At 43.2% G+C, this 16560-nt stretch overlaps 1 protein-coding gene across 2 annotated transcripts in view; it reads left to right on the top strand.

The window, feature by feature from the left end:
• Positions 1 to 16560, top strand: part of itsn1 (intersectin 1) — a 39100-nt gene that overhangs the window by 8516 nt on the left and 14024 nt on the right. For both annotated transcript variants that reach the window (XM_022748143.1, XM_022748144.1), the window contains exons 3-28: positions 240 to 332; positions 884 to 947; positions 1103 to 1263; positions 1903 to 2103; positions 2470 to 2548; positions 2907 to 3007; positions 3107 to 3170; positions 3288 to 3425; positions 3795 to 3889; positions 4052 to 4191; positions 4462 to 4584; positions 4932 to 5081; positions 5585 to 5725; positions 5909 to 5996; positions 6188 to 6327; positions 11629 to 11765; positions 11914 to 12191; positions 12415 to 12578; positions 12923 to 12937; positions 13925 to 14169; positions 14352 to 14526; positions 14686 to 14772; positions 14943 to 15097; positions 15608 to 15687; positions 15784 to 15956; positions 16070 to 16115. In XM_022748143.1, the coding sequence (XP_022603864.1) occupies positions 240 to 332; positions 884 to 947; positions 1103 to 1263; positions 1903 to 2103; positions 2470 to 2548; positions 2907 to 3007; positions 3107 to 3170; positions 3288 to 3425; positions 3795 to 3889; positions 4052 to 4191; positions 4462 to 4584; positions 4932 to 5081; positions 5585 to 5725; positions 5909 to 5996; positions 6188 to 6327; positions 11629 to 11765; positions 11914 to 12191; positions 12415 to 12578; positions 12923 to 12937; positions 13925 to 14169; positions 14352 to 14526; positions 14686 to 14772; positions 14943 to 15097; positions 15608 to 15687; positions 15784 to 15956; positions 16070 to 16115 (3333 nt within the window). The remainder of the gene's footprint in view (positions 1 to 239; positions 333 to 883; positions 948 to 1102; positions 1264 to 1902; positions 2104 to 2469; positions 2549 to 2906; positions 3008 to 3106; positions 3171 to 3287; positions 3426 to 3794; positions 3890 to 4051; positions 4192 to 4461; positions 4585 to 4931; positions 5082 to 5584; positions 5726 to 5908; positions 5997 to 6187; positions 6328 to 11628; positions 11766 to 11913; positions 12192 to 12414; positions 12579 to 12922; positions 12938 to 13924; positions 14170 to 14351; positions 14527 to 14685; positions 14773 to 14942; positions 15098 to 15607; positions 15688 to 15783; positions 15957 to 16069; positions 16116 to 16560) is intronic.

Below are 16560 nucleotides of genomic sequence, written 5' to 3' on the forward strand. Positions count from 1 at the left end.
CAATCTCTGATTCTCAGTCCCTCATCCATTCATCCTCGTTTTCTCTCCTCATCTCTGGGTTGACACTCGTTCTTAAGTGTTACTTCATAGGAAACCTCTAACAGGAACTGAAATTCATGACTGACACATTCCTCTCATGCCTCCCCCTTCAGCCTCTGTCTGTGCAGGGCTTTGTCTTGGCCTTCGGGTTTGGTATCTAATCTGTCATCGTGTGTGTGTTATTTTTGTGGGTGTGATAGGTCCAGATGTGTTTCTGATCTCGGTGGATGAGAGAGCCAAACATGATCAGCAGTTTCACAGCCTCTCTCCGACTGCCGGGGGTTACATCACAGGTAACAGTCTCTCTCTCTCTTTCTCTCTCTCTCTGTCCCTCCCTCCTTCTCATCTACACACCACACATACAGTAAAGCGAGTGCTATACTTTCCGAATCCGCCAGTATGCTAGCGCCCGTGTGATGTAAATTTTGTCCTCAGAGGGTGCGCCCGAGACTTTTTGCGGATGTTTCATGTACCCTCCAATTTATTGTGTTTGTGTGGCACCAACTGGGCATGCGCTCCTCTGAGTGGACTCCCAAGTGGATGAGAAAGAAGTATAATAACAACTGTGTCCACGGTGTCCGCAGCTGCGCATTTGCACGTCTGTAAGGGAGTATAATTGGGTTCTAAGTGGGCTCTCTGGAAGTCCACAGCAGGTCTGATTAAGGCCCCTTGTGGACTTGATGAATTGTGGATCTGGACGGCCCTCGGCACTTGCGGAGGCGCACTCGCAGGAAGTCTGCCAGCGCAATGAAGTCCAGACATTTGGATTCAGCCACGGTCTGCAGTGGCCTCTCTTATTAGATCAGTGCTGTGATCTCACGTCCTGTTTCTGTTTGTCTGTCAGGTGACCAGGCCAGGAACTTCTTCCTTCAATCAGGACTGCCCCCTCCTATCCTGGCCCAAATCTGGTGAGTCACATAGCCAGGAAGCTGCGACTAGCTCACAGGCTAATAAATATTAAGTAGCCAGTTCATCCAGTTCATTATTTAGTGGTTTCTGTCCAGCAGTGCATCATTTTGTTCTTGTACACTGGTGAAATAATGTGTTCTCTGTGTACCGGCAGGGCTCTGGCTGACATGAACAGTGATGGCCGTATGGATATCCACGAGTTCTCTATTGCCATGAAACTCATCAAACTGAAACTCCAGGGTCACCCTCTGCCACCTTCACTTCCTCCTAGTATGAAACAACCTCCACTGCCTTTACCCCCCCAGACCGGCTTTGGTAAGACACGAATCTGAAATGTTTATATTTACAGCAGCTGACAACCCACATTGTTTTGTTTGAAAAGGTTGCCTCCAAAACATTTGCCCTACGTGCACTTTTAGATGATTGTAAGACTAAGTTATTGAAATGATCATTTAAATGTCATTTTTCTTCTGCAGTGGTGGTAATTGTTTTTGCTGTGGTGGTGTGCTGCTGCTTACAGTTGATAACTGGAGGAAACACGGCTCACAGTTTGATGTCATAACATAGATGTAATCTGTCGCGGCTTACGTGACAAACAGCTTTTTTTTTTTTTTTTTTTGTCTTGTTGCCCTTGAAAAAAGGCGGTGGTAAAGCTGACCTGCTAAAACACTGCAGATGTATTTGATAAGGATGAGTCTGTCTTCTCCAGAGGTCATATAGAAAATATTTGCTCTCACTCTCGCCTATTGCACAAGTGCTGATCGATAAAGTTATAATGCAAAAAGTATACAGTAATAACACTCTGTGGCTCTCACACCCCATTTAGTATAAATATATAATGTTAAATTCAGCAGCAAAGAAATATCGATTGCAGTTTTCTCTAAAGCTTTGTGCAGCGTTTGACCGACATGTGTTTATCTGATAATCACGTACTGTGTGTCTGTTTATCTTCAGGCATGCCCCCCATGGCTCCCCTCCCGACTCCCATCCCAGCTCCTCTGCCAGGCGTGCCCCCGCTCCCCCTGCCCCCTCTCCCCGTCGGGGTGTCTCCCCCTCTGGTCTCGTCTGCCCCGCCTCCCCTCCCCCAGCCCATCGCCAACGGAGCTCCCCCCACAGGCATGATGCAGCCCATCTCAGGCTTCTCCCACCCAGGAGGTAAGATAACAGCAGTGGGGAAGGGAGTGTTGAAATGTTTGTGTAGCAATTGTCGGTGTGGGCAAAGGTCTCGGTTTTAAGCTTCTGTATTTACGCATAATGTAGACTTTCATATTTACATTGTGGACGGTCAGGTGATGGTCAGTGTCCGTATACACTCTGAACTGATCTAAGTAAAAAGTCACTGTGTTTTAGTGAAGATAGATACTTTGTGATGAGACAGCAAATCTTGCTGCGAGCCGAGTTTTAGTGTCACACTGTAAAAGAATTATGAAATGAAATGCTTCACAAAACGTATACGCTGCTTGTCATTAAGCATTTGACCACAGCCTCAGACTGAAATGTCCTCTTTCATGTCTCTCTCAGCTCCATCTGTCAACAAGTCTTCGTCGTTTAATCGATCCAGTGCGAAGTTGCAGAAAGTGTCGTCCTTCGATGCTGCTAGGTAGGTCAAATGATCTGAAATGTTAGCGCTATTTTGCTTATTAACAACCTACTAAAATGAGAAAATTTATGGTAGAAAATTGTCACATCTTTTCTCCAGTATCTTGACAGGCTGTTAGCTCGGTCGTCGGCTAACTTACTGAATTCTGTAATTTGGCCGAGTTCCAAGTTGATATAAATTTAGGCTGTAGACTTAAACCACTCGAGGAGCTTCGGAGCTGATTGTGCAACCTAGAGTAGATATTACTTTAGCTTTTGCCTTGCTCTGTGGTAATTTATGGGTGTGCCTTTTCATTGCTTCTCTTTTTGCTGTGACTTCACTGCACTCTGTTTTTCTATTCTCGTGTTACCTGTCCCAGTAGTCAGCCCCCCTCTGATTGGGCCGTTCCTCAGTCCTCAAGGCTGAAGTACAGACAGCTTTTTAACTCTCATGACAAGATGATGAGTGGACACCTCACAGGTACACACACACACACACACACAAACATAATGTATGATAATATGTCTTTCAGGTTTGCTACAGCATTTCAATGTGTGTGTGTGTGTGCACGTGTTCCAGGTCCCCAGGCTCGCACAATCCTGATGCAGTCTAGTCTTCCTCAAGGCCAGCTGGCCACAATATGGTCAGTACATTAAATAATCACCTGAAATTCAATCATTTAATCTTTATCAGAACAGGAGACACATTTCAAAGACGTTAGTGCTTCAATGGGAACTTGTTTCATCTTTTTCTCCTCCAGGAGTCTATCAGATATCGACCAGGATGGGAAGCTAACAGCTGAGGAGTTTATCTTGGCCATGCACCTCATAGATATGGCAATGTCAGGGTTACCGCTACCCCCTGTGTTACCACCAGATTACCTCCCACCCACATTCAGGTAAACACTGTAACCAAATGCCACATTATACGACTGAACTGACAGCAGAATGTTAGATATGTGCATAGTTACGCAATAGTTGCCATAAATACTTGCAGCAGTTGGTGTTTTGTACAGTGTCGGGTTAAACTAGGGGTGAACTACATTAAACCAGTTTTTACCTTTTTATGTTTTACAAAGAAACGTTATAAACATGATGAATGCAAAATGTTTTTATAAGTCAATATTTATATTGCACTGGTTATTTTAAACAGTGAACATAAATGGAAGTTAATACAATGTGTCCCCCAGATGTGTGGGGTGAGCATATCAAGCAAATGGGTGTTGATGGTCTGTATTGTTATTTCTGTGTTTGTCCGTGTGTTAAAGGCGTGTGCGGAGCGACAGTGTTCAGTCGGACCAGAAGAGCGTCCAGGAGGAGATGGAGGAGGAGACTGAAAGCAGCCAAGAAAAGAAGCTACCAGGTTTGGTCCTCGCCATCATTGCATTTGGACACCATCATGTTACTGTCCAAACTGGGACTAGATCTTGTCTCAGCCTTCTTAACGAATGGGCTGTGTTAGCCCGAAGACCTACGTCATAGCCACTGTATATTCTTTATATTATCTCCTTTTGTCTGTACGCAGTGACATTCGAGGATAAGAAGAGGGAGAACTTTGAGCGAGGAAACTTGGAGTTGGAGAAGAGACGTCAGGCTCTGCAGGAGCAGCAGAGGAAAGAACAGGAGAGACTGGCTGCACTGGAGAGAGAGGAACAGGAGAGAAAGGTCGACTACTGATTCATCTTTTCCACACTGGAGTCAGAATTTGAATTGATCATGGTTTATCGCTTGTATATAAGGCCATAAAATTTCTGCTGCGATAGTAGCCACGGTGTTGTCACTGTACCAGCCACAATGTCCCATCTCTTTCAAAAAGCTCATTTGAGTTTATAACAGGTGTTGAAGCGAGTAGGAACTGAAAATGAATTATGGTGACCGGTAACTACATAATAGAGCTGTTTGTTCTGCCAGCTCACTTTTCTGTTTGTCTTTCAGGAGCGGGAACGTCTGGAGCAGGAGAGGAGACGACAACAGGAATTAGAAAAACAGCTGGAGAAACAGAGAGAGCTGGAGAGGCTGAGAGAAGAAGAGCGACGCAAAGAGATAGAGAGAAGAGAGGTAAGAAGAGAGGCAGCAAGGAGAAGGGGAAATGATTACCAAGTATCTGCATTTTAATTGAAGAGTTATGGTTGAGTTGACGTTCAGCTGCTGCAGACGTGTAATTACATCTGTTGCAGACAACTTAGAGGCCTTTCACAGCTCACCACCGCCCTCTTTACATCTCAGCTCTTACAGTAAGAGCCTCATTCACACTCCTGCAGCAGATGGCTTGTTCGTGTATAATGAAGTGTGTAATATAAGTATATAATGTGATGTCTTGTAATATCCAACCTTGCAGTTCTTTGAAGTGTAATATTGTGAAAATAAACAAAACTCTTTGCTGTGTGTGTGTTTCATCTGTCCAGGCTGCTAAGCGTGAGTTAGAGCGCCAGCGTCAGCTGGAGTGGGAGCGTCAACGTCGACAGGAGCTTCTAACTCAAAGAAACAGAGAGCAGGAGAGTATAGTCCTGCTCAAAGCCAGGAAGAAGACCCTGGAGTTTGAACTGGAGGCCCTGGTAATCAAACACAGGCACACACACAAACACACCAAGCCATAGCATAATCAAACATGCTTGTCAATCAAAGGGAGTCGCATTGTGAAAGCTGACAACATGCCAAAATTAATGGCAGATGTTTAGAGTCATAGCAGATTGCTGTAAGCTGAGGAAATGCTGCAAAGAGAGACACCCACTCAGGATGTCAGCACTGCTAGTTTTTGTAAGCTTCTATGAGCTAACCAAGGTGACTGTAAGTACTTGTGCTCCCGTTACCAACTCAACCAAGTCACTCTGTTACAGAGAGTTACTCCTCACACTGACAGAGGACACGTTGATTTTTGTGGCAATGATGGGCTTGAAAGTTTCTTCAAATATAAACCAAAAGCAATTAGATATAGTTGGATATATAGATAGTGCTAATAGTAAGAACAGAACAGCTGAAAATGAATACTTTCTATCACCCAACACTCTGTTCATGCCTCTGCAGAAACTTGATAGTATATTCATTTCCCATTCTCTAGAACGATAAGAAGACCCAGCTGGAGGGCAAACTGAAGGATGTTCGGTTTCGTCTGTCAGCTCAGCGGAAAGAGGTGGAGCAGACGAATCAGACCAGAGAAACGCGCATTGCTGAAATCACCCTGCTACAACAGCAGCTGCAGGTACAAAAAACACATGTAAACCATCAGCAAATAAACACAAACAGACAGACTGGTGTCACGTTGATTTGTAGGTCATGTAGAACAACTGTCAGCTTGTATGAAACAAAAAATGAATTGGTCAAAAATAATTTATGAATATGTGATTAATGATTTTGGGTGTTTTTTTTGGACATTACTGTTCAGGACTCTCAGCAGTGGCTCGGGAGGCTAATTCCTGATAAACAGAGTCTCAACGACCAGTTGAAACAGGTTCAACAGAACAGCCTGCACCGTGAGTACCACATACACGTAACACACACTCACATGTACTGCACGTTACATACTGAGCCTATTCTTGCCATGATGTCGGAGACTGCTCTTGATTTAATTTTTTTTTCTTTTTACATAAACTGAGTATGAGTATGTCTGTCACTAATTAACCTGACCTGATATCACGCTGTCTGTGTGTGTGTGTGTGTTTAGGTGACAGTCTGTCGTCCCTGCAGAAGGCTGTGGAGCAGAAGGAGACCAGCAGACAGCAGCTCAGAGAGCAGCTGGATGCTGTGGAGAGGGAGACGAGGGCCAAACTGCTGGAAATAGATGCGTTCAACACCCAGCTAAAGGTAAAACCAAAGCGTTAATACAGGACAGGAGAGAAAAGCCATGGCTACACCAGCTCAATACATGGTCATATAACTATATAATTTCCATTATTAAACTAAATAGTTAATGAAATAACTTAACAGAATAGATGCAGTGGATTGATGAGTTATTCTAGCTACTAGAGATACATACTGTCATGACGCAACTTTAAGTATTTAATCAAGCTATGAAGAATAGCAGTAAATATCAGGTATAAATCTAAAATAGGGTTATGTTGAAGGATGGCAATGAGCTTGTAAAACTGACCTACTCTTGACATATTTTAGTATTTGTTTATTTGTGTCAGGAAATCACAAGGCAAATGCATTCATGGTATTTTACAGCTTGTTTCTTCCAGTTTTTCATAGATGATCTCCTGTATTAAAATCACACTCTACTCCTTCACTCCACTGACTTCTGTTGAAGGTGTCTGATGTGTTATATTTGTGGGAAAACCCTCAACAATTTGAACAATAACTCAAATACAACTCCTGACACTAAGGTTAACACCTCATCCAAAATATAACATGAAACTGTAGTAGTGGGATATCCTAATAAATTTAGTAACACTTTAATTAAACCATTAAAAACATTTAGTTATACTTTGATATATTGCTTGTGTTGTTCTTCATTAATTCAAATAAATCTATTTTACTAAACAGTCAATTAACTGATTACCTAGCTTGCTAACCCAGTAATTGTTTTTCTAAATGAAGCATTGTCCATGTTCAAAACATTGGATTGGTGTTGTGAATGTAGCTTTAAATCATGTCCTGTCCTATCTCTCATAACCTCATCCTCAAACTAGTTTAGTATAGTCACAGTGTTCAAGTTTTCTGATGTGTTAAAGGTTTGATATTTATATTTATGTAGTTTATCTGTGTTTGTCTTTATGGCGATGTGTTATTGTGTGTATTAATATTGATGTTTTTGGAGAGAGCTAGCTGTGTGCTAGAACACTTAGCGGTTTCAGTCAGCTGCTTTATGTAGCTTTCATCAACAATTTACTGTTGAGAGAGGAAGATGGAGGGATTGTTTCTTATTTTATTCATTAGTATTTAAGCACAGCAGCCTGTTTATGTTTCGTAGACCACCTTTTGTCCCTGTATATTTTTATTTTCTTCCAGAACACAGAGTCAGGTCAAAGAGAGGGGAATTAGTCATGTGGTCTGTGCCAGCGAGGAGGATGAGAAGAAAAGCAGAGACAGTACTAGCAACAATAAATTGATTTTTTTGTAAATGGCTAATCTAATGGAGATGTTTCTCAGTTTTATTCAGTGTAGAGAACATAACACAGTGATTTGGGAAAGTGTTGCAAAGCCTTTGTGAACAAACAAAGCCAGCAGTGTTGGATACCAGTGTTCTCCAGAGTAAGGTGCAGCCATGTCTCAGTGCATAGACCACTGAGATGTGAACTATGTTTGACTATACTACCCTCCGCCTTCCTTTCTACACCACTTCCTCTCCCCAAAATCTCTTGTCATACTGCTGTGCCTCCTCTGTCCTCTGTGCCCACTGGGACTCTTCAACGCTCCTCCTGCCAATTCTGCTTCAACTCACTGTCCTCCTCTCTGTTTCATTCCGGCTTTTTAAACCTGTATTTCTTCACCTCTTGCCTTCATTTTTATCCCTATTATATTCTTTGTTTAATCCTCATAATAAACCCTTCCTTCTATATTTTCTACTCCTTTTATTTATCTCCTACACTGGCGTTTTGCTCCTTTGCCCATGCCAGTCTCTGTGTGAGTTCTATGCCAACCACTGTGCCAGGATAGAAGCCCTGCGACGCCAGCTTCAGGAGGAACAGAGAGGGAGACAGGTAGAGCACACTGCCACTGCTGGACTGGGGTGGTACTGCAGCTGGGATGCAATTTGTAACATTAAATACTGTCAAATTATATAATGACCATTCTGACTCTGATCGCAGACCTGGAGCATAGAGCAGTTTTTGCATTTGAATTGGACCTGCACGGTCTGATTTGGCTGAAAATTACAGAGAGCGTTACAAGTGAAACGCTGTACACCCTCTTTTCAGACCACTAACCTGCAAGCTTCAAGTACTTCAGTCACCTTTGTGATCTTTAACACCTTCAAACCAGACTTTTAAAATGACTGGTTTGTGCAGACATTCCTGCTTAACATGTGTTCTACACTGTGCTGCCACTGCCAGGCAGCTGGATATACTGCAGCCAGTTGAAGCTTGACTATAATAGTCAAGCTGTGAGTGGTGTGACTACTGACACTCAGACACTACTGATTCTGGTGTGCTGTTTTTTTTTTTCTAATCTCACAGGTCAGTGTCAGTAAAGCACACAGTACTAAATATACACTAATCCAAAGCAAATACATGCATTTATATCAAAGCTCAACATTTGTAACTCATTAAAAACAGTGCAAAACGTAGAACTGCAAATGAAGGTAAAGAATAACATGAATGAGTAAAAAAGAGATATTTATACACAGGGTTTATTAGAAGATAAGTTCATGTACCTGGAGTCGGTTGCCAGAAACAGCAAATGTGAACAGTGTATCAGCCTCATTACTGACTCCAAAACTATGTAGTAAATACTTTTAAAAAAAAAAATACTTCCAGTGTAGACAGGTTATTAAAACAAATCAGTTGTTGTAAACTGACAACTGGGCTGTAATGCCAGCACATTACTCAACACAGTGAGTCATAAGAGCCTCTCCTTCTATGAGTCAAGGCACTTTAATCTCCACTGAAGAAAATCATCACACTTGCATCAGGGATTTAAAATATTCACCCAGCTAAAATGAAAAACAGCTAGAAATAAATTGGAAAAGCAAATATCAGATGTCTAAATTCTAATTACCTAAGAGGTAATCTCTTGGATTTATTGTTATATATGTTAAATCTGCATGAAAGTACAGTTGAATGCTCAATAAAAAAAACAAAAAAACATTTAAACTTACCCAGCAAAACATAACTGACCTTAACTGTCTGTGAGTGTGTGTCTCTGTCTACAGAATGGCTGACACTCTGTGTGCGTATGTATATATGTATATGTGTGTTTCAGTGCCAGGAGCAGGGACAGCTACAGGAGTGTGTGTCAGCCGTCAGGGTGTGTCTGGCTCGGCTAGACTACGTTATAAAGGTCCACACAACAACCCAGCCTACCCCACCCACCCCCTGCACTTCTCTCTGTTTCTTTATTTCCGCTCCTTTTCATCTTTTGTATCTTCATTTACGGCTCTTCCATCAAAGACTCTTTTTTCAAATCACCTTTTCTGCATTTCTTTTGAACTCTTCTTATTCCTCCTCTGTCCTCTTTTATCTTCTTCCTCTTTCCATCGTCTGGCTGGTGTTAGTTCACAACTTAGCCAGCTGGCTAACAGTGCTGTCATTGTTAATGCTAAACTAGCAATCATGCTAGGTTAGCAGGTGTACTAGATTAGGTGATTAACTAGGTTATCTCACTAGATTACTACACTGTACTGTAATGCTACTACCCGTACGCTCCCAGAGGATGTTTCAGCCACACAAGCAGAAGCTAGCACCAGGCTAATATGCTGATAAACTTTATTTGTGTGTGTGTGTGTGTGTGTGTGTGTGTGTGTGTGTGTGTGTGTGTGTGTGTGTGCGCGCGTGCGTGCGTGCGTGCGTGTGTGCGTGTGTGTGCGTGTGTGTGTGTGTACAGGAGTGTATGCTAGGCATGCTGTGTTGTCTTTTAAGTCCTCCACTTCCTGTTTCGGGTGACTTGGAGTTCTGTCTCTCCAGAGTTGTAGTTTTACTTCTCCGTCAGTCTCTCATCTCTGATTGGTTTGCTTGTTTCTGAAGGTTTCCTCACGTTGGTTGTTTGGCTGAAACACGACAGCTGCCTTGCGTTGTTATAGTAACAGAGTGTGTTCTAATGGCACAGCTGGTTGTCATGACTACACAGAACTGCCCCCCCCCCTTCCCTACCACATACCCTCCCACCACCCACCCACCTACCTTTTTTGTTTTGTTTTTGTTTTTTTGTTTACTTCTAACCCCTCCCTCAAACATACTGTGCCTTGTGCAAGCTCCGCCCCACCACCGTGTCCGGGGCACTGTGTTTTGGGCCGCGTCCGTGCCAACCTCCAGTGGTGATGAAGCCCCCTCCCAGTGACGTCCCCTCCCACTTGAAGATTTATATATGATTTAGTTTTTAACAATCCCCAAGCTTCAATATGGATAAATTAACAATTATATCTGCTCCCCACCAGACGTGATTGGTACATGACAGTTTGCTAATTAGTTGCTGGGAGATCTTTTCTTGGTAAATGACCCCAAAAATAAGGGTAAAATAAACTTGGATGCATTCTCACGGGCTTTGAAAGTCCTGTGAGCAGAAGCCTGGATGTCTCTTTTTCTGGTGTCCACACTAGCTTGAGCAGCTCAAGAGTTGGGAGCAATCCACAGTGTCAGCCCTGCTCAGACAGAGAAACGAGCTGCACTGCACACGTCAGAGATAGAGAGGGAGGAAAGTAGGTGGGGATACAGACGGTTTTAATGGATCCCTCGTCACTCATTGGCTGCCCTCTATTCTTCTCCCGAGAAGTTTGTTTATCTCACAACTAAAAAATGCAGCAGCATCTGAGTTCATTATGACTCTGGCTGAATGTTCGGGGTCGTTGTCATGCTGCAGAATGAATTTGGGAACGGTCAGACGCCTCCCTGATGGATGAGAGTCTAAACCTTTGCACATTACCGTACGTGGAGATCATAAACATTTCTCCTAAGATGTGTCACCTCAACGCATTATCGTGACAAATCTACCAATCCGACACTTCATATTTTTGTTTTGTTTTTGCTTTTTTTGCAGTTTGCTGTAAGCTAAAGCAAAGTTTCGCCTGCAAGGACTTTACAATTTGTACAGCAAACACCTTCTATGTTTGATAAAACTCCCAAAAAAAATCCTTTTAATGACCAAAAAAGGAAGAAACATCAGGAAGAGAGGCAGATGAGGAAGCACAGATGTGCGTTCGATGTCATGTATACAGAAGACAGAAATAACCTGTTTACCATTGGTCTCTTGCTCTGGTCAGTTTCGACATCATCACTAAAAACAGGATGACATTCAAGTATTTGCCATGGTTACCGGCCGTGATGTGTCATCACCTCAGTGAAGGGGCGGAGCTTGCCTTGATCACCTGACTAATACGTACTTGCTGCTGCTGCTGCTGCTGCTGCTGTTGTTGTTCTTGTTTGTTGTCGATGGTAACCCGTAGCAACCAGCCCCACTGATCCCACTTCCTCCTCACCGCTGTTCCTTCCTGTATCCCATGATGCTTTGCAGGAGTTGCGGGAGATCCACAGCCGGCAGCAGAGACAGAAACAGAAGGAGATGGAGGGAGACACACACACACTGACACACACACACTCTCACATACACACCCCGAGTGAGAGAAAGTCTGCCGAGCTGCAGGAGAGCAGGTGAGATCCAAATACACTTGAGAATTTCAGAGGTCTTGGATTTTATCCAAGCTATTACATTAGAATGGAAAGTATTGTTTTCAGTACATGCCATGAAAAACTTTTGCGTTGACTTTAAGGAGGTTCATCTTTCCCTGTCATGCCGCAGGTTGTCATCAGAAGAGAGTGTGGCCTGGAGGGACGAAGCAGTAAGCTCTGCCCCTAAAGCTCCTAGCCCGGTCTCAGTGTCGGCACCTGATGCCTGGCTAAACAGAGTGACTCAGGAAGAGGAGGAGAGGAAGAAGAGAGGGATGGAGGAAGAAGAAGAGGGCCGGAAGCGAGCAGGATCAGTAGAAGAGAAGGAGGATGAGGGAAGAGGCAAGAAGGACATGCAAGATAAATTAAACAAGCTGTTCAGCCAGCAGGCAGATCCCTGGGCTTCATCAGGTGTGTTATGTCTGTTACAGTTTATGCATGCATGAAAAACAGACAGCAAAAAACAGGGACTGGTGTGTGGTGGTCGCCTGTGTTTGATGTCATCAGTGACTTTTATTCATGGAACAACATCGATGTACCCAGTGTGGCATCTTGACTTATTTCCAGAATTTCTGACGCTTTTCCCACAGTTTAGGCAGGATAATAATATCTGTGTTTCCTTGTTTATTTCCAGTGGAAAAGGCTCCAGTACCCAGTCTGTTCGACCAGAAGGCAGCAGCCAGCAGCTTCGACCAGCAGCAGCAGCAGCCGGTGAAGGTGGTCTACTACAGGGCTCTCTATCCGTTTGATGCTCGCAGCCATGATGAGATCAGTATCGCTCCCGGAGATGTAATCATGGTAGGTAGTATATACTCCCAAATGGTAGTATTCATACCTTCAGCCATCAACTTTGCTACAAAAACATGCGAACACAGGATGATGACGGTGCAGACTGAAGGACGTGTGAGTGTGCAGCTGCCACTGTGACAGATTTACAGTAATATGTGTGTGTATGTGTGTGAGCACATATTTTATTGCCTCTTTTGTATTTATATGTGTGTGTTTGTATTAAAGCCTCCCGTGTGTGTGTGTGTGTGTGTGTGTGTGTGTGTGTGTGTGTGTGTGTGAGTGAGTGTGAGTGTGAATGACAGCACGGTGTGTGTATTAACTGTGTCCTCTCTCCTCTGCTGTGCGAACTGAAGGTGAAGGGGGAATGGGTAAGTTCTTGCCCCCCCCCTGCCCAGTGTTGTGCCTCCACCAATCATAAGCCAGCACTCATTTGAACTTTTTGCTGTCACCTCATGTCGTCTCCATGTTCATTCATTTTGCCAGTGGATGAATGTGTCTGGCTTTTTTTTTTATTTAAATATTTATTTTTTATTTAACCAAGTCATTGTAAACAGATTTGTCAATGTCTGTAAAGGTTGTTTTTGTTTTCACGGTTAATGTGAAAATTTAATGATTGATGTTTAACTGTGAACCAAAGAAATACAAACCTTCACAGTCTGACCTCTGCGGAAAAAACAAACAAACAAAAAAACATAAAAAAATATATTTTATTACCATTAATGTTTCCATAGATTAACATCCTCATGAATAAAACTGTCCAGTTGGCGGGTTTTCCATTTTCTTTAAACACATTGCATTATTCCAACCCACGGCCCAGTCACTCCCCTCACTTGGCAGGATTACATTCAAAACCTGCCAAACAATGTGTTGTGTTGTAACCTCTATTTCGACATCAATTGGAGTGAGATGAGGCTCGTCCAGATTTTGCTTCAAAAAGAATCCATCAGTAGTCCAACACAAAAGAGTAAATATAGCAACAGAAAGTGTCATGGACAGCTACATGATGGACTAAAAGAAAATATATTAATTAGTGGTGAAGAGGGCAGCCGCCGGTTTCTATCATCAAGTTATTTATAACTTGAAAGGGTCTCTGTTCATTTTACAGCCCTGGAGCCATAGCACAACATTAACAGTTAAACATATTGAGTTATCAAGTTTATGTTATTTCTCCCACTTGATTATCCACTGATTTGGTAATTCTACTTCCTGGAATTCAACTCTAAACAGCTGCTGCTCATGGGCATTGTTGTTTACACCACTGCTCTGTTCTACCATGAATCTGAACACACACATCTCTGTGAACCAGTGTCTCTGTGTCTGCTTGTATGCTTCAGTTTTATCCTCTGCTCTGACAGGTGGACGAGTCACAAACAGGTGAACCCGGCTGGCTGGGAGGAGAGCTCAGGGGGAGGACCGGTTGGTTTCCAGCCAATTACGCAGAACGGATACCTGACAACGAAGCACCAATCAGCTTGCGCGCCACAGCCTCAGCGACTCCCACCTCCGCCCAGCAGCCGATAAGCACGCCTCCTCCAGCACCCGGACACACCTCCTCCTCCACATCCTCCGCCAACAGTAACTGGGCCGACTTCAGCACCACGTGAGTCCTGCCGATGGCGATATTATCAGTTAACAAATACATTAATAAACACTTACGTCTGCTTACAGCTACATGATAGATAGATAGATCGATGGATAGATGTAAATCTCCCAGACACATTAAACACACTTCAACCTGCAGTATTGATAATACATGTGCATCATGTGGGCGTATATTTGCAGTTGGCCCTCAAATACAGCTAGCCAATCAGACAGCGAGGGGTGGGACGCATGGCCGACCTCTTCGACCAGTCAGAATCCATCGCTCAGTGTTCCATCGGCGCAGCTACGGCAACGCTCCGCCTTCACACCTGCTACCATGACAACAGGCTCCTCTCCGTCACCCGTGCTGGGGCAGGTAACAAGTCTCTTTGGCTTCTTTTGTCCTGGACCTTAATTGTACAAATGTCTCCCAAAGATCCTCTTCCCAGCCGACCCAGCTTGTTCTTGGTGGTAGTGATTCGCTACGTGGACTTGTGAACTGAGTGGTATTTGTGGCTGTAATTCTTCTTGTCAGGGGGAGAAGGTCGAAGGTCTTCAGGCTCAGGCTTTGTATCCCTGGAGAGCGAAGAAGGACAACCACCTCAACTTCAATAAAAATGAGGTAGTAAAGCATTTTCCAATCTCCCCTCTTTTTTATTGTGTGTTTTTATTAAATTATGATACATATATGTTTTTATTGTAATCATTTTGTGCTAACCAGATATCCTGTGTGGTGGGAATAATTTGTTCAACTGAATAGAACCAATGGTATAATTGTTTTTGTTAATATAGATAATCACAGTGTTGGAGCAGCAGGACATGTGGTGGTTAGGTGAACTGCAGACTGGGCAGAGAGGCTGGTTCCCCAAAAGTTATGTCAAGCTCATCTCCGCCACCATGACGGCCCCTGCCGCTGGTGCCGTCGCAGCACGCAGCAAAAACGCTAGGTAGGTTCAAACGTTGCATCAAGTCAAGATCTTTGCACTTTCATTTCACATGGTTTCCCTTCTCAAACTACAGAGCAAGCAGGACGTCTGAATAAACCTGCGTTAGATTTCTTTCTCTACTTTATCAGCTTTCGAGGTCTCATTTTTTACCACGTCTCACATCATTTAATCCCTCATTAGTGGGAGTGTAGCTACATATCCACCGACTGAGTTTGGACTGAGCCGAAACCAACTGACAGAGCTGTGTGAAGAGCAGCAACTTGAAGAATTAAAATCTTGGTAAATGGCTTAGTCAGTTGATTGTGGAGAGACAAAATCCCCTTTTTAAAGAAGTTGCCTGAAGGATGATTCTGTGGCAGATTTCATGATTTCATATTTTTATGGCATATTGTGGGTCTTCATACCAAACTTGATTTTTAGAAATTAAAAACCTAATTTTATATTCTAAACCTGGCACACAAAAAAAAAAGCTCAGTTTATTTACATTTCTTTGTTTTCTTTCTCCTCTAGTGAGTCTGGAGTCTCAGAAAGCCCCCCCAATGGAAAACGACCCTCCCCTTCCCCGACAAAACCCTCTGACTCTGGAGAAGGTAGCACATGCAAACATGTACATGTATGTTTTATTTTGAAAGATAGGTGGGTAGTTAATACTGACTCTATTCACTTGTCTGTGTGCATCTGTACAGAGTACGTGGCCATGTACACATATGAGAGCAGTGAACAAGGGGACCTGAGTTTTCAGCAAGGTGATATCGTCATGGTGACCAGGAAAGAAGGGGATTGGTGGACGGGCATGGTCGCGGGCAAGACCGGAGTCTTCCCGTCCAATTATGTCAAACCTCGAGACTCATCTTCAGACGTAAGAGATTATTCAGAACAAATTAGGGTGGCAAGTGTGTGTTTCATGTTTTCACATGGGGTGAGAGAAATGTTTGAGGTGATTGTTACTCTAAACTCTGTTTCTATTTTTAGTCACTGGGATCAGCAGGGAAGACAGGCAGCCTGGGAAAGAAACCAGGTGAGCTTTCTCTTATTTTCCCACAGAGCAGGGCTGCAGTGGAAAAGTCTTTCTTTGTTGAGGAAGGTTCAAACTGAGTGAAATGACCCCGAAGTGTCTGAGCAGCAGCCATGATAAGAGCTGGTCCAATTCTCTAAATGATAAGGAAAGGAGCTTCAGTGTTTCCTATCTTATCTCCTTTAGCAAAGGAAACTGAAATCCACAAATATAGATCTCTTCTCTCTCAGATCTGTCCAGTTAGGAGTCGTCATAAAGAACGAGCATGTTGAATTTCTAGCTAACAATATCATCATCATAACAAAATACTATAGCCTATACATAAATGTTGTTTCACTGAATCCCCTCCCATTGTGTAAAGCACTAAAAATGAATTTTCTTTACTTAACAATTACATAAAAATGTCAAAAGTGCCTCTTGTAAACTTATGTCTGAATATAATTTATGC

Source organism: Seriola dumerili, unplaced genomic scaffold, assembly GCF_002260705.1.
Source record: "Seriola dumerili isolate Sdu_G_001 unplaced genomic scaffold, Sdu_1.0 BDQW01000120.1, whole genome shotgun sequence".
In the NCBI taxonomy this organism is placed as follows: domain Eukaryota; kingdom Metazoa; phylum Chordata; class Actinopteri; order Carangiformes; family Carangidae; genus Seriola; species Seriola dumerili.